The sequence below is a fragment of the Hippopotamus amphibius genome, chromosome 4, assembly GCF_030028045.1.
Source record: "Hippopotamus amphibius kiboko isolate mHipAmp2 chromosome 4, mHipAmp2.hap2, whole genome shotgun sequence".
NCBI classification, from domain to species: Eukaryota; Metazoa; Chordata; class Mammalia; order Artiodactyla; family Hippopotamidae; genus Hippopotamus; species Hippopotamus amphibius.
In genome coordinates, this window is record NC_080189.1 from 123,853,691 (window position 1) to 123,871,928 (window position 18,238).

Here is an 18,238-nt window from a genome sequence, read left to right on the forward strand (position 1 = left end):
GGTAAATGAAAGTCACTAAGGGTAGGAATCACAGAAAAAGTCAAAATTATTTCATATGCTTCTCCTAAAACTAATCCAGGGGTAGGTACATCGTTCCATACTTATTGCTTACCTATACTTACTGATTCTGCCTTTTTACTACAAGCTCTTTGACTTTTTAAACTAGGCTCTTAATAGGCCAGAAAATAAACTGTATTGAGAACAGTAATAGACAAGCATGGAACAAAAAACCCTTCAGGGAGCACATCTTTAATTTTTACAAAGTGATTCTGGTCAACTCCACCTTCTGCCACTCCTCCATCTGGCCACAATCACAATTCTCCATTTCTGGAAAAAAAAAACACTGCGGCAACAAAGAAAGCCCAAATAGCCACAAAGCCAGCCTCCCCTCTGGGTGAATAACAGAATCCCTTGGTGGGGGGAAGGGGGCACCAAAAAGTGATCTTGTTGGGCCCAAAGTTATGCCATGGAAACCCGGTCCTGAGAAGAACCCTAAGTACACTCCCTCTACTGAAAATATGAACCTTCAGACCAGTTCTGAACATACTGAAGGCTCTTGTGCTGTCGTGAGGTTTGCGATGCAAGATCTTGCTGCTTGGCAACAAGCGTGGCACTCAACTTCTAAACAGCAAGATAAAACATGATTGGTTCCCCGTGGGCAATATAATGGCATCGGTTAACCGCTTATAGTTCAAATAAGAGGCAAAGTAATTCATAAACTGTGAGGTCTGTTGCTGGCGTAGACACGAACTCACTGACGAAGTAATTTCATTTCTTCTCTAATACTGCTAACAAACTGACAGTTCAGCATTTGCTTCCCACTCTACAAAAGCACTTTTCATTTTAACAACAATGTGTACATTTAGTTGTTTGTCTTCAGAAGCAACTCCTGGACTCAGTGGGGATGACAGAAGAGGATGGGGGTGAAATTGATCAAGGATACTCAATTCATGGAGATGATTTTTATACACCAGGTATTTAAAAGTAAAGAGTTCAAAATAACACCTTTGTTAACACATGGTTTCTGTGGACAGCTAACCGTAACCTTTTTCCTTGCCTGCATTCCCAAGTTGGTTTCATAGAAGGCTTTATTGTAGTCCCAGAGCATTGTTTTGCATTAATTTCTATGACAAGGCACCCAAAACACATGGTGCTGAGAGTAACAAAACAGAGTTAGGGAAACAGTCATGACTTGGCACAAAGTGTGACAAGCTGTAAAAAAGGGAACGTTTCAATATCTGAAGTGGTGTTCATTTCCTATGAACAACCTTTTCTCTTCTAAACAGTATCATATTCTTTTCAAGCACATTTAGAACGCAAGTCAAGCTGTGTTTTATTTTTGATTATAATAAACACGGTCAGTTTACTGTAACAAAGACATAGTAGTGGTGATCAGTTTGAAAGCCAAAGTACGACACCATAAGCTGGGCGGGGGGCGAGGTGGGGGAGCCTGGTGGGGAGAGTAGTCAACTGATAAAATAAAAGACCAGCCGTCTGGAAAGTTCTCTTAAAAGAACATAAAAAAGGCAGTGTTTTCTTATGAGACTAACACAGAATGCCAAAATATCTGGCTGGGCTCTTTTTTGTTGTCACTTATGGCAATTTGCAACTAAAAATAGCAAATCCTTCAAAATATTGGTCTCTCGTGTTGGTTTTTTTAATCCCTATAATAAAATACAAAAGTTTTGTACACTGCTTTAAATCATAATACTATTTCTTGTATGAGACTCTTTTATGTAGTAAATATATTTATTATAGTACTACTCAAAATGTTTTCTCCAAAGCAATCATTTAAAAATGTTTACAATTATGCATGCATTTAGATTATTGATGAAGGTGAAATAAAGAGTTCACAGTAAACAATTACAAATAACGTTTATAAAACTTTGATGATTAAATTCCTGGATTCAAATTTATTAAGTAATGTAAATCCCCTTACCATTTCTTGAACTAATGATTTTTCCAAATCAAGCTCATATATTAATTTGTCTCTGCCATCAATTAGCTGAAAGAGAGGAATATTACATTTTGATTAAAGAGCAGAACACCCGAGATTCTTCCTCAGCGAAATTTAGTGGAACATTTTGATTCTAAATGTGAAAAAAATGGATCCCAGTATGATCAAAGCAAAAATTAAATGTCCATAGATTACCATGTAATAATAATATACTATTATATAATTATTATTTTTATTATATAAGCAAGCAAAACTTATACAGAAAATGCCAATTTATTTACAAACTTTCTCACACCCCTCCAAAATGTGACATCAATACATAATAAAGCAAGTCCTAGTCTATCAAAAAGAGCAATTTTGCTTTATTCTTTATAGGAATGCATTTCTCTTATTTTAGGTTTTGGTACTATATTTATATACACATCAAGCCATATTCATACCAACTGAAAATAGCCATCAGAGCATACACTGCAGGCCTTTTGTACCAACTTGACTTGCCTCAGTATTTTAAATGACTGTTTGGGGACTTCCATGGTGGCTCAGTAGTTAAGAATGTCCCTGCCAATGGGTTCAATTCCTGGTCCAGGAAGATCCCACATGCCGTGGAGCAACTAAGCCCTCAAGACACAACTACTGAGCCTGCGTGCCACAACTACTGAAGCCTAGAGCCAGTGTTCCTTAACAAGAGAAGCCACTGCAATGAGACGCCTGAGCTCTGCAACAAAGACCCAACACAGCCAAAAAGTTAATTAATCAATTAAAATAAATAAAAATAAATGACCATTTACCATTTGCAATATGGTATATACACTGACAAAATTCAACCTTTGGTTTTGACATCCATTCAATTCAAGTAATTCGTATACTTACTAATTTAATAAACATGTATGGAACACCTTTGAGATGCCAGACATTTTGTTTGGCTGTGGAGATATAGAAATAAAGTTGAATAGATCCCTTCCCTGGAGCACCTACAGTACGCTAGGAGAGCAATGTGAAAAAAATGACCCTAATATGTAAGAAAAAATGTAAATAAGTCAAATCTTCAGGGAGTCAAAAAGCATAAAAATCCACATAACCTGGCAAACATAATTATAACAAGTTCTGCTATACGTGATGTTAATGGCACAGCAGGGCCATTTGACAAGGGTCTTGAAGGTTCTGTAGAAATTCAACAAGTTGGAGAAAGAGAAAGGCAGAGAAAATGGCAATAAAAACAGCCAAGTAACCAGAAAGAAACCTGGGGTAATGGAGGAACTGGGAAAAGTTGGGTGTTTGTGGACCCAGGGTGCATAGACAGGAACATCAGAAAGTAAAGGAGACAGAGATTTGGGGTGATACTATGAGGGGCCTTGCTCACCTCAATCAGGAGTGGAGGGCAGACTGGTGTGATGTGCAGAACAGGAGTTGATTCAAATCAGAGCTCTGCTGCTTACTAGCTGTGTGGGGAAATTAATTCTATGCTTCAAGTCTTCGTTTTATTGTCTATAAAATTAGGATAATAAAACCTACTTTGAAGAGTGCTTCTGAAGAGAATCCGAGACAGCAAATGTGAACATGCTTAGCTGCTCCCAGCACATAAAAATCACCCAGAACATTTTGAGGCACCCTGCTTTTATGCTGAAGGCAATGGGAAGCCACTGCAGGTTTCAGCATGTAAGATTAGGGTATTAGATAACCATGGCAGCAGCGTGGAAGCTAGATTTGAGAGGGGATGAGTCTAGAAACAGGAAAATGAAGTAGGAATCTACGGAAATGATGGGGCCTCAACTAAGTCTGTGACAATGTTGTTCCACAGAAAGGGGGGGATGGAGGTAAATTTTGGAAGGAATGTCTACAGACCCAACGACCAACCAGATATAGGGTATGAAGGAGAGAGTAGCTGGGAATATCCCTGGACGTCCAGTGGTTAGGACCTGGCGCTTTCACTGCCGAGGGCCCGGGTTCGATCCCTGGTTGGGGAACTAAGATCCCACAAGCCAGGCAGTGCAGCATGGCCCCCGCCCCCCAAAAAAGGAGAAAGTAGAGAAGGACCCTAGATTTGTCAATTAATCCTCTGGGATAGATGCCAATGTCATTCATTTAAGTGGGGAACACAGCTGAGTCCACATTGGAGGTTAAGATTTGACACTGAATTTGATGAATATAGAAAGATTTTTTTCACGAATATTTTTGAGGGCTGATATAAAAGGAATAAAGGTGACACAGTTCTTGACCTCCAGGGAGCAAACAGTCCCAGGAATGTGGGGGCACAGAGGAAGCCCCTAATTACCACAGGGGACAGAAGGGGACTGTCAAAGAAGTCTTTCCAGTGCACGTAACATGGAAATTGAGGATGAGGACAGAGTTGATACTATAGATGTGGTGTTGAGGGAAAACATGAAGCAGGAGGGAAAGGTTTGGAGATAAACAGATGTGCTAGTTATGGGAGAGTCTGAGGTCAGCCAGAGAGAAAACAAAAAAAGACCAAGGATAAGGAGAATTCCTGAGAACAGCATTCAAGTGAAAGATGGAGGAGGAGAAACCACCAACAGATAGTCCTTAGGAAGGAGTGAAGAAATGAGCAAAACATCGGAAGCAAGCATCGCTGCAGAGGGCGTCTCTGACTTGGCTATGTCTGTAGGCTACAGGGAACTGCTTAAAGGCGAGACAGACAGACAGACAGACAGACAGACAGAGGCTGATGAAGAAAGGTCCCAGAAGAGGAGGAAGGAAGAGATGATCAGGCAAATAGGTGGAAGGATGGGTCAAGGCAAAGAACGTCCCCTCTTCCGATGAGAAGGAGTAAAGGTGAGGGTAGGTAAGCTAAGTGACAGGGTGGGCAAGAGAGTGCAGAGAAGAAAAAGCAACCCAGGTGTCCACTACGTTCTCTGTGACTTAGGGAACAGCGTGGAGGAATGGAGTGTGGAACTCGGGAAAGTAGTAATGACGGGAAGAGCCGCAGTGGGTGGTTAGAAAGGGTGCTAATTACAGATACAAACAGCTACATATAAACCAGATAAACAAAAAGGTGCTACTGTACAGCACAGGAACTATATTCAATATCCTGTGAAACCATAATGGAAAAGAATATGAAAAAGCATATATATATATACACACATATATATAAAATGGAATCACTGTGCTGTACACCCTGAAACTAACATAACATTGTAAACAAACCGTACTTCAATCAATCAACCCATCAAATAAAAGTTTGGTTTTTTTTAAGGGTGCTCATTAGATTCAAGAGAAAGATTGGGTAGAGGGAGGACGCAGCGACTCCGGATTAAAATCCCACATACATCTTGCAACGTCACCTAAAGGCAAGGATCAGCCTGTGTCCAATGACACAGGGCAGTCCCCGAGCAGGGCTGGGGAACAGTGGGTACTGGTTACATCAGAACCTCAGAAGGGGAGGTGGGGGTGTTGCTGAAGATGTGAAAGGCTGAACAGCGGGTTTAGAAAAGTAGAGGAATGAGAAGTGGAAGGAAAGGAAAAGATTCTGCGTTGAGTCATGATACCTTGATCTGAAAAGAAGTGTCATTAAGTTTCCAATGGGCGTCAATCACTGGAGAACACCTAGGCCATTGGCCCCAACCCTTCTTGCCTCCGTAGATCTCTCCCGTCACTCATCTCTTCTCTCTGCTGTACTTTTACCCTCTCATTCTTCTTTCCATTGATGTTATTTATAAATACTCTCATTTCACCTCTTAAAAAATTCCTTCCTCAACTCAATGTCCCCCTCCAACGACTCCGTGACCTCTCCTCGGCCATCCACAGCCAGACGTCTAGACAGGTGCCCGTGTTCACTGTCTCTACGTCTGCACTCATCCCCCACCCCAACAGCTTCCATGTTCTAGTAAGTGACCCTCATTAATTACGAGGGTCATTTTACGTGCCAAAGCTAATTGTCCAATCCTCCCTTTCTAGCCTGTTGCACACCTGGCCTCTGGGCAGCACTGGACACACTGAATGATCCCTTTCTTTTGTGGTAGCCACTCTCTCTCCTGCTCTCCTCCTGCTGTTCCGTGGTTCCCATTTTCATTTGAATGTTATCCAGCCTTCATTTCTCTCTGCTTTCTCTTTCCCACCTTCAACCTTATCAAAGGCCACAGCTTTTACTGCCTAATCATCCCCTGAATTCATCCATCCCCTTCATCCCTGTGTCACTGTCCTCCTTCTGTTTCAGGGCTCCATATCGCCCCTCGTTTACACAAGAAATCTTCTAACTGGTCTCTCTGGCTCTGGATGTTCCTTTCTTCCATTCGTCCTTTTCCTGAAACATGAATCCGATCCTGCCCCAACGTTCAAGGCTCCCCATCCGCCCAGAAGGCAACTCAAACCCTTTGGCATGAATAACAATCCTCCACGATGTGCCCTGCTTCGCACCATCCCTGTTCCCACACGTCCTCTGGCCACGGCAAGTCATGTGCCCTCCCCTTTCTCCTGTTCTGGCTCTTCCACCTCCCCTTCATCCTTTCCGGGCTAACTCGAACCTCTCTTCCAGGAGTCAGCGCGGTGCCCCTCCTCCAACCTTCCCTGATTCCTGACAATCCAGGCTGGCTGTGCCCCCACCTGCCCCCACAGCAACCCACACTGCCCTGCATCCTGACGCTGATCACACCTGGGCTACAACCTCTGACTACTGGTCTGTCCCCTCTCAGGAGGAAATTCATATTGTAGCCACAGCTGGAACACAGACTCGGCTGTCATTCAATTATTAAAATTTAAACATAAAAGCTACAGAATCCCATAACTGACAGCGCTTAGCCTACGTAGACGGCTAGAGGTCAGCCTCCCCAAATTCAGTCTCATTTTCAATTTGCTTTTAATTGCACCCAGGGCTGAAAAGGGGAACATGTGGCTTACCCAGAGGCTTCTGAGCTGCCCCTTTCCACTCTTCTGGTTTCTGTTTACTCCTTCCTCACACCCCAGACTCCCCCCTCCTCCTGCCCCCACACCCATTCTCACCCCGTGGTTTCACCATCCCGCCCCCTGCTGTAGCCACACGGAATCACGGATTTCCATGGCCGTAGCTTACACTTTATGCAGTCACACTCTGCAAGCAGCTCTTCCACCCTCCTACCACCTGGAAAATTCAGTTCAAGTGAAGGAGTGTGAGATAGGTGTGGAACAATTTGTGAAGCCTTTCTAGAACCTTCAGGTAAAGCCAGGCATCTCTCCTCTATGTATGTTCTTCTGTTTCAGTCCCTATCACACAGCCTATGGCTTTTGTCTCTCCCTCCAGGCTTGATCTCCTTCACAGCAAGACCTCCTATATGTGTGTGCGCGTGTGTGTGTGTGTGAGACACACACACACACATAGAGAGAGAGAGAGAGAGATGTGTGTCTATAAAATTTTTGTATCTCAGCAGTGCCTGGCACTAAAAGGCACCTAATGAACACTGCTGAATTAACTGATTTAGCGAAGGATATTAGAAACAAACCAGTAAATATCAGCTCTCATTTTGTTCAACAACTCCTGATCTGCTTTCCAATTGACAAAGCACTTTGATGTACATTATTCCACTTTATCCACATAGTAAGCCTGTGTGATTCAGGAATAAGCAAGATGAGGAACCAGCCTAAGCGGCCATAGTGTCAGAAATGAAACGGGAACCCAGGGTTCTCGATTTTTCCTGCTCAATACCAAATTACACCTACATTCAACATCTGTGCAGAGGCCCAGTGCATATAAAGGAAAAAAGAAAACAGACAGGATAAAAAATATGATCAAACAAACTAGGCATTTGCTGTATTTGTCTAGAACAGAGCTGGTCAAATAAAAATATAATGTGAGGGCTTCCCTGGTGGCGCAGTGGTTAAGAATCCACCTGCCAATGCAGGGGACACAGGTTCGATCCCTGGTCTGGGAAGATTCCACATGCCACAGAGCAACTAAGCCCATGTGCCACAATTACTGAGTCTGTGCTCTAGAACCCACAAGCCACAACTATTGAGCCCATGTGCCACAACCACTGAAGCCCAGGGGCCTAGAGCCCGTGTTCTGCAACAAAAGAAGCCACTGCAATGAGAAGCCCGTGCACCACAAGGAAGAGTAGCCCCTGCTCACCACAACTAGAGAAAGCCCGCACACAGCCACGAAGACCCAACACAGCCAAAAATAAATTACTTAAAATAAATTTAAAAATATGTAATGTGAGTCATACACATAATTTTAAACTTTATAGTTTATAGTTGAACTACAGCCTTGTTAGAAAAGTAAAAGAAACAGGTGAAATTAATCTTAATAATATATTAATATATTTTATTTATCCCAATAGCTATTCAAAATAGTATCATTTAAATGTGTAATGATCAACATTCAAAATCATTAGTGAGATATATCACATTTCTCACAGTACCTAAGTCTTTGAAATCCGGTGTGTATTTTTCACTTAGAACACATCTCAATTTGGGGGACATGCTTGATCTGCATTTAGATTTCATCAAATTTACAAATAAAAAACAGATTCACATATTCAAGTTATCCAAAATATACACAAAGTTATTTCAATAACTCAAACAAATATCAGTATTTTTATAATGAAATTTAAAAATTAAAACTAAATATAATTTTAAATTCCAGTTTTTCAGTTGCACTAGACACAGTGTCCAACAGCCACACGTGGCGAGGGGCTGCCAACTGGGCTGTGCAGCTCTCGAAAGCTGAGGCAGCATTTCATCGAAATCCTTAAGGTCACACAGGGTATAACTAACCAGCCACTCAGTGGGGGTGTTTCTAACTGATGGCTTCACGGTGAGACTTCTTGCTTTAATTTCCCTGAACTCCTCCCAGAGACGGGTAGGCTCATCCAACTCATCCTTACCAGCGACAGTACTGACTGAGTAGCTGGAGAAACATTTACATAAACCGAGATGGTTCCCTTCCAGGTTATTAAGTGAAACTAGAAAGCTGAGATTTCATTTTTAACCTTAGAAGTTGATGCCAAGAAGGTTAAACCTGTCTGTTCTGCAGACTCTTGTTATCTCTGTAAGAAAAGCGTTTGCACCCTCACCATTGAAAACAGGATGAAGCACACGGAAATGACATCACGTTGTGTAAACCTGTGATGGGTTCAGTGATCACAGAAAACATCTCCCGACTCTGACCCTTCATGGTACCCATTTCTTTAAAAAAAAAATAGTTCTTGGAAGTAATTTTATCTAAAACCTAAGAACACCCAGAGCTGCAAAATCAGGTTGAAATCTGAATCTAAGTGACATGAGCTCTGGATATGAGGGCTAGTGTGACTGAGGAACTGAATTTTTAATTTTACCTTATTTTAGTTAATTTTCATTTAAAAATTGATACTTGATTCAGTTCATGGAAAACATTTATGCTTATTTGGAATAATTCGAGGGTGTAAATCCACATTTTCACCTTTAAATTTTATGAACTCTAACTACATTCTCATTCTCTGAATCACTCAAAGAGTATTTTTATTTTTAAGCGTGCCAGGCACTGTGCTGAGAGCTGGGAAGAGATCAGAGATGAAAGGTAGTGCTGTGTCTGGGTTGTGGAGCCTTTGGCAGCCCAGACTGACCATCACAGAAAAGGGTTTTGAGAGCTAAGAAAGCACAAAGCATGAGCCCCTGACCTGGGTGTGGAGGGCAGGAACTGCCGTGGTTCTGTAGCATCTGATGCCCCAGGAAATCTTGATCTTCATGTTATCAAAAGAATTCCCTGCTTTAAATACAGATTTCCTGGATAACACAAACCCAGTTCATTCAAATACAGAAAAATGAACATAAACCAACAACTGATCTGAAAATACGGCTGCTCATTTTTAATAATATCATTTTTCCACAAGCACATCTTCCCTGTGTCATATATGATTTTTCAGTTCCTTACAGCCAACAAGGTAGACACTCAGTTATCCCAAATAAAAGAAAACATGAATTTGTTTTCAAGATGGAATCCTTTTTCATTACTAGAGAAATAATCCCAAATAACAGGAGAGATTAAATACAGAAATTGACTTTTCTCTATGTCACAAGACAAGGGGGGCACAGTGTTATTTCACCAATTATGCTGATATTTCCATTGAAAAGAGTCATTCATCAATGTAAAAAAGTTACAGTACCTTTTGAATGGTTTTATGATCCTTTTCTGCTGTCTCTTTCAGATGTATAATTTCATCTTCTGTAAACAAAAGGAGAGAGAGGCCAACCATGAAATTACAAGCTTATGGCCCTGTATTCAATCTGCCTGCTTCAGGGCAGGCTGTACATAGCTGGCAGGCATGGTGGACGCAAGTCCTAGCAGGACTGTGACCTTCACAACTGCCCTTGACATTCACAGCCTTCTTCCTGCTGTTCAGATGGCTGGTCAGATAGGGATTAAGAACTAAGTTCAAGATCCAAGTGTGGCTGAGGGTTGAAAGCTTTTCATCAGTACTAGCAAGGGACATTTTTGCTGTTAGTCACAGCCAATACAAACGGCTTTAGCAGGTGGTACTTTATGACTTAGTAAGAGCTACCGAAACCTGAAAAAGCATGATTATGCCACGTCAGAAGAGAAACAAAACTACACTGGCATGGTATAATTTTACATTCAAGGAATATTGTCCTATATCTGATTCTATCAATGTTTAGCTGTAAATCCTGTACTGCCTACTCAAAGCTTTTCATACTACAGATTAAGGGCAACACTGTATAACTAACATAAATACAAATACAGCAGTATGTGTAAATACTTCAAAGCAATCTAACTTTGGTGATTTAAATGCAACGTTTACCAGTGTTTATGGTATATAAGAAAGGGTGCATAAAGTCTACAAATGGAAATCTGTACTTAAAATTTGCAAAAATTGAAGATAAAGTAGTAAGCGGTGACATATTTTTCTGAAGGGCCAACTCTGTTTCTGCACAAGGCATACCTCAACGTATATGTTTAAATATTAGAATGTTATAAGTTTTAGACAATTGATTAAGCACATGAAACAGAAATCAGCACAAGTTTCTATCTGTTTATAATATTTCTAAGTGATACAGAACACTGATTAGCACATTTTTTCAAAGGCCAATGCTTGGCTTAAAAAACAACCACTCTGAGCTAAAAAGTCCTGGCTGCTGGAGTATGACCAATTTCTGCCCCAAGAAAAGAATGAAAATCGAAAGTGGCTAACGAAGTATTTTATATGTAAATAACCAAACCAACACATGTTTGGAAAAGACAGGCACAGCTATGAATTTCACAAAGTGCCCAATGCATAGCGTTTTCTCAAAAATGACTTTAAAATGTTACCTAATACTGAATTTTCTTTTAGATTGAGTTGGAATTCTTCTTCGAGTTCTGAAACGACTTGCAGCAGCCTCTCATTTTCCAGTTTGTACTCCAAATTTTCCTTTTCTAGAGCTGTTCTTAGAGGGCTGCCTTCTTTGATAAAAGAGTCCTAAAAGATGGAGAATTCCATATTTGTAAGCAGGGAGCCAAGGATTTAAATATGCAACACGAGACAATACAGATACAGAAGAGCTATCATATAATTTTCTGAATTCTATTACGCACTTATAATATGAATAGTAAAAAGGAAGGAGACTAAATAGAGCTTGCTGGGAGAAAGGCTGCAGTACATTCTGTACAAAGACCACAGCACATGGGGACAGTTTATTGACAGGAATAATGCATATCATACTGTTTGTGTGCCCTCATCATTCAGGTCAATTCATTATGGAGGCTGTGTCCGGGGAGGCAGCTGGGGCCCCTCCACCCACACTTGCCTCTGTGTGTGTCTGAAGTGCTGTCCGCCCGTAACTAGGCAGGCTGGGGAGACCGTGGACGGGCAGCAGCGCCGGGGGTGGGGAGGGGGGGCAAAGTGCACGGCTAAGGAGGGGGGCTTGTTGCCTTTGTGGCATTTCCCAGTGTCAGCGCTGCCAGTGTCATGAGGAGCACATCACATGTCAAAGTGGTGACGTTTTCAGGCTGGGAGCCGCATGGAGTCCATCAGGCACACGGATATCCACACAGTTGGTTTTCTGCTTGGTGGAGGAGCCACCCAGAGGCAATTCATATTCTGAACATTAACATGGCTTTGCATGCCTGTCACACTGGGACTGTGCAGGCGTTTAATGCTATTGAAGACTTCGGTTTAAATCTCTATGCAAACAGTGATTACCTTGTAAGAAGGTTTCAGGATAACTTACAACAAAAGACTTTAAAGTTATAGTTTTAGTAAAGCAAACTCATTTACATTTTTATTATGTGCGTCTTTTGTTTAAATCTTGCCATGTCCATTATGGGAGAAGCTTTTTCTTACGCAATAGAAGCTTATTGGGACAGCTACTCTTCTTTTCTTCTTCTTCTTCTTGTCTGTTTCAAAGCTATTGAAAACATCTGAATATATTTGCTTATGGCTGTCTAGATTTTACTGCCACACTTTTTAAAAAAAAAAATTTAAGATGTAATGAATTGGAGAAACTGGTGCAGAACTTTATACTTCATGATGGTAAAATATTAAACTGATTATGCAGTCTCAAAATATTAAAGAACATACTTTAAAGTCAATATATTATTACGCTAAAAGATACTGAAGCATCTATATGCCTTCCTTCAAAATTAATATAAACACTAGAAATACTTTTGAACTTTAATCTTCAGATGAATTACAAGCTATTCTTTTTGTAGCAATGCCATGACTGCAAATACACAAGAATAAAGTCTCCTCTCAAAAACAAAACCATTCCTCCCAATAGAACTGGTGTCCTTTTGAAACTACACTTTTATTTAACTTTAGAGATATCTGAAAGTAAATTCTTAAAAATGTTTTCCTCTGTAGTCATAATGGTTCAAAATGGTACAGTATTTTATAGTACATGAAAAAACCTTGAAAAACAAGTGACTTACTAATGAACTTAGTTATAGCAGAGTTAATATTTAAAATAATATTTTAAATTTTGCACTAAGCTCAGTTATGAATCTTCACGATTCTGACTCACCATTCCATTTAAATTATTTAACCCCAATTCATTCTTGACTAATGAGAACTAACAAATCTAATAGCTAATAAATGACACTGTTTTTTTAAATAAAGAATCCCAGTCATTAATTTCTTGTCCCACATGGTTCAACTTGAGAACATCACACAATGTACTTATAGACTAAAAAAGCTTTTTTAAAAAAATAAACAACGTTTGCCTTAACAGGCTTAAGCGTACATTTCCTAACTGGCAGAAAATGAACATCCACTGTGGATTATGTGAGCACCCGTTAGTGTAAACTAAACGAGAACTATTTGAATTAATCAGATGAAATGTAAAATTTACAAGTGGTAGCAGCTAACACCTAAGTATGTTTTCTCGTAGAAAAGCAGGAAACAAGGAAATGTCCAACTCGAGGGTTTTTTCCTCCACAAATCCATCGACAGCCCCTGTTCCTGAGAGGTTAACCTTTAGCTCTGTCCCCACCATCTGTCAGCTGCAGGAACTGCAAGTAATTAACTATTCAGATTCCCACAGCAATGAGGACACTCATTAGCAAAATGAACAAAGGGATAGTTCTGGGCGGCTACGGTCATCTGTTACACTCTGAGTGGCAGGTTTTGTGGTGGTGTTCCTTCTACCATCTGCCCACACCACTAGCTTTGGCTCACTTAAACCATGAGACTTCTTTAAAACAAACTGCATTAATAAACCAAAGTTAAGAAGGATGGAGATCATTAAAAGGTGGTTAACTAGTTAAAGCCATTTAAAGCCACATTATAGCCTAAGACAGCCGGTGTGTGATCCATGGTCACTCTGGAATTTTAAATTTATAAAGTAACTTGCCAATTTAGAGTTCTTCTATCATGCAGCGAAAGCTAGGACTTCAGGTGGTGGCTTACATGCTATTTCTCTTGTGAGCAGTCACAAGATGTGCAGTATCACAGTTCCCAGGTTTCAGAATCCCAGAGTCTTGAAAGAATTCTGAAAACAGGTGTATTCCACAGCCTTGCTACTCAAAATGTGGTCCAAGGAGCAGGAGCCTCAGCACCACCTGGGAGCTTTTTGAAAATGCAGAATCTCCGGTCCCAGCCCAGAATCTGTATTTTAACAAGAGCCGCAGGTGACCTACACACACAATAACACAATAAAGGCTGAGAAACACTGTTTGGAGCACTGCAGGTGCCTTCCCAGCAGTCTCCCTTCTGCATATTGCTGTCTTAATTCTGCAGGCTCCATGTACAGTACTTGGACATCTCAATTTGATGCTGGGGGTGGAGTGGGGTTCTGATGCGTGCCCATGCTGCATGACAGTCACGGAGGAGAGCAGGTGCTTTCCCAGTGAGTGACAGCCAGGAAAGTGGCACACTGGGGCAGTGCAGCCCTGTGGAGCTGCCGCTCTTGAATGACAGCTCTGTTTCAGAACTGTCAGTAACAAACGGTTATGTTCACCTATTGGTGGGGGTGGGGGGATGTGGGCGTGATAGCCGCATAGCTCATCCATGTTGGGGTAAGAAAGAAAAATAAAGTCTTTTTGAAACAACTCCAGTTGCAATGAAAGCACACATGCATGTGCGTAGGCACACAGACACACAGGCACACGTACCGGGATGGGCTAGTTCCTTTAGCAATTCTCAAGAGGATTTATCAGCGTAAGCACGACCACCTGATAACTACAGCGGCGAGCCATTAAGTCATTGCAGGGTCTTACACATCTCTTGAATATAGTTTATCGAGGCGGGGGCGGGGGTGGGGGGTGGTGGTTGGAATTCAACATTAAGGGTGTTCTGACCTGGAGAGATGAGGCTTCTGTAACTTGAAAAGATTTATTTTTCTGATTTCCATTTTGTCATAAATATAAGTTAAACTAGCTGTTTATTAAACCTTCCCTTTTTTATCACACTCTTAGATTTTGCTCTACAACAGTCCTAGAGAGAGATTATGACTACTAACTATAAAGCGATTTATGTAATCGGACTATGAGAAAGAACAAACTAGATGGTTTCCTTACTGTTTATCCAATTTGCTTACTTCAAGCTTTTTGCAAGTTACTTCCATTGCTGCTTTGAAATTTTCTAATTGTTTCTCCAAATTCGGTTTTCCAAATCTTGCTGTCTCCAGTTTTTTTTAATACCACTAGAGGGAGCAATCGTATTAAATGAAATTTCAAATTTAAAAGGTAAATCACCTAGAACTTGAGTGGCATGGAGTTCTAGGAAAGCTCGTTCTTAGAGGATTTTTTAAAAGGAATTCTCAGACGTTTATTTTTATATAACCCCGTGATCTGCTTCTGCAGCGTTCAGGTCCGCCCTCCCAAAATGCACACTAGCCCTAGTCTCCGTTGCCCTCAGTCAGCCTGGCGCTTTGCTGGGGTCCTAAGGAGCTGAGAAAAATGTATATACCCAGTTAATCAGGAGTCTCACTTTCCTCAAATCTTGAGGTGTTTACAGAAATACTGGTGTGGTGTCCTCGGTGACAAACTACAGTGGAACAACCAAGATCTTCAGCATGCCACTCAGAGCCAGAGAACATCTGCTTATACAAGGGCGGGGTGGAGCCTTCCACTTTCAGTGGTCCTCACCAAGCCCCGGCCACCCTCATCCTCTTCTTTACCCAGGACGTCCAGACAGACCAGTTAACGGGCTGAGGACGCTCAGAGGTGTAAACATGCCAAGAAAGACCTCATATCCTACTGGAAGAAGCTCAATTACCGAACCGGGATGTTCTCAACAGGGCATTTCATGGAATGTAAACCAGATGGTCATAAGGACTTGTGTATTTCCTCATGATGATAATTAGAATTTACATGCATGTCTTTCTTCAAAGAACTCACAGCAGTTCACATTCACTACAACCTGGTATCCTCCTCATAACTCTGCTGGCTAGGCAGGTATCACATTCCATTTCACAAATGGGAAATAAACGGATCAAAACTGCCTTGCTAATCGACGCTGGATATTGTTAGCCGAGGCAGCATTAAAAGCCACAACTATGACAGTCTTTTTGAGCCTCTTCTATTAAATTATTTTCTCCAAACAATAAGAGTAAATGTATACCCAAGACAAGAAAGATAAATGCAAAAATTGGACGTGCCTCTCCCTCCAAGGCAATCAGAATGTGTAAAAATAAACATTCAGTTTTATTAGATCTACAATAATACTTAATACTACATTGCTTAGAAGATGTTCCCGTTTTTTAGACCATAACAAAGCACTCCTCCTCCACTCAGTAAACAAAGGCCTTTAGAATGGTGCAAGTTCAATTCCTTATCTTTTCTAATGTTGGGGTTTTAAGTAAGAATACTAGTGTGGGACTTAGATAAACCAAGGACTGTACTTAAAGGGCCCAGCAACCCGCAAGTGTTTCTTCCTAGTGTTAACACTTTGATGCATAACTTCTCAGACTTCTTCCATACATGTGTATGTATGTGTCGATATTTATGCATATCTATACACAGGTATTAATATACACTATATTAATTATAACATACATTATAATGATATAAACCATAATATCATAATCTATTATAACGTATATATAATCTACATTATATAGAGAAGTATACACACACACACATAGCAACCTTTAATTCTCACTCTATACAGAGGATAAAGCTCTACCTCCTCATGGGGGCCTTTGGATTCAGCTGGACCTCAGTTCTCATGCCACGTCAGCATTTACCAGCTGCATGCCAGGCGTAAGTCTCTGCTTCCTCATAGGTAAACTGAGCTGTAAGGTGAGGAGGTACTCCTCCAGCTGACACTCAACAGGCTGTGATTCTCTGGCCTCTCTACTCACCTCTCCTACTCAAACAATCCACTTCTTGCTCTTAGAAGCTAATACGATAACCCCTCTGTAGCTCTGGACTGCAGCTGGGCCAGTACAGCCGGCAGCTCAGAGCTGATCTGAGATGAAAACGAACTTGCCCTCAGGGTCCAAACTTTCCCAATCCTTCAAATTACCCCCTTGACAGGCAGCTAAGCTCTCCTTTCTGCTTTCTCTCTCTTCGAATCTTTGTTCTCATCAGCCCTTCGTCTGAGCAGTAAAGCAGCCCCTGGCTCCCATTGCAACGGGGAGAACAGGGCGAAAACCCTCTGAGAATTCTCCTTCTTGACATTTCTACTTAAGGTCGTCCTGTTCCAAGTTGGTTTCTTGGAAGCCTGTGACTTGAGACTGTTTTGTGTCTTTCAAATTATCTGGACTGCAAAAAAGGGTGGGACTCTTCCGAATTAAAACAAAAATCTATTTACATGCTCTTCTAGGGTGGGAAAACTTTTGCAGTGGACGATAGGTTATTTCGTTTCCACTACAAACAAAAAATTGAGAACAATTACAATGCTCCTATTTATAGTTATTGTGAGTCTTCTAGACTATGGTGTCGAGCAGAAAAGGGTTGGGCTGGCTTATGTTGTGGAGAGATACCCAAGATACATCCGCTGTAGCTCCTTTACTCTGAACCCAAGCTTTTAGACACTTGTAACTTCATTTACATATATTGAAATGAATTCCTCTTTGCTGTGAAACTCACAACTTTTTGAAATCCAAATTCTTCATATTTGTCTAGTTCTTCTCTTAATTGCTTAATGAGTTCTTCTTTCTCTTTCAGCTTTTTTAACAAAATATTCATTTTGACAGTCATCGCGTCATGCACAGATGTCTTCTCTTCTTCCACCTCAAAGAACTGCTGGGGGGAAAAGCAGCATGAAAAGTCAGACACTATGCAGGCACCAGCAGAAACCATTTCATGTTTTATTTAAGCTCCTGTCTTGTAAAGTTATTTTACCTTTGCAACTTGCACACAAGTTTTAGTAAATAACTCATTTATATTGAACAATACACTAAAATGTCATGGTAGACAACACAGTATTATCCTATAAAAGACAAAGCATGATGTCTTACTCTGACTGCATCAGCCATGCCGATAATTAATAATAATAATAGTAAACTTTAATAGTAAAACTACATCACGACTGGGAATGTCCTACTTCAATCTTCCTCTAGAAAGGAAGCTAGCAAAAATTTTGAATATATAAAAAAAGAAATGTACTTCAATGGTGCAACTAATTCCCTCAATGGCTTGGAACTGAGATGTGGAAAAAAAAGAACCATTTCTTGACAGCCTGTTTTAAGCACTGAGGTGCTAGCCTATGTGCAGTCATTACTCTGAAGAATTGCATCACAAAACCAAAACAAGGAAAAATGCTTTAAAAATGGATGTCATTATTTACTTCCAACATATAAAAATCTCATTTTCAACACAGACATGCAAAAGCATTTTGTCCATTTTGGACTCTTTTTGGGAATTACAGAAGAATTATTTTATTTTTACCATTTGTTACTAATACACTTGGACACATGGACATAGAGGAAATATAG

The 18,238-nt window shown here is 40.8% G+C and overlaps 1 protein-coding gene across 1 annotated transcript in view; it reads right to left on the reverse strand.

Moving 5' to 3' along the window:
• Positions 1–18,238, reverse strand: part of C4H10orf67 (chromosome 4 C10orf67 homolog) — a 111,140-nt gene that overhangs the window by 50,139 nt on the left and 42,763 nt on the right. Inside the window, exons 5-8 of the mRNA XM_057732599.1 lie at positions 17,391–17,546; positions 11,190–11,337; positions 10,027–10,085; positions 1,940–2,005 (exon numbers count right to left, since the gene is read on the reverse strand). Of these exons, the coding sequence (XP_057588582.1) occupies positions 1,940–2,005; positions 10,027–10,085; positions 11,190–11,337; positions 17,391–17,546 (429 nt within the window). The remainder of the gene's footprint in view (positions 1–1,939; positions 2,006–10,026; positions 10,086–11,189; positions 11,338–17,390; positions 17,547–18,238) is intronic.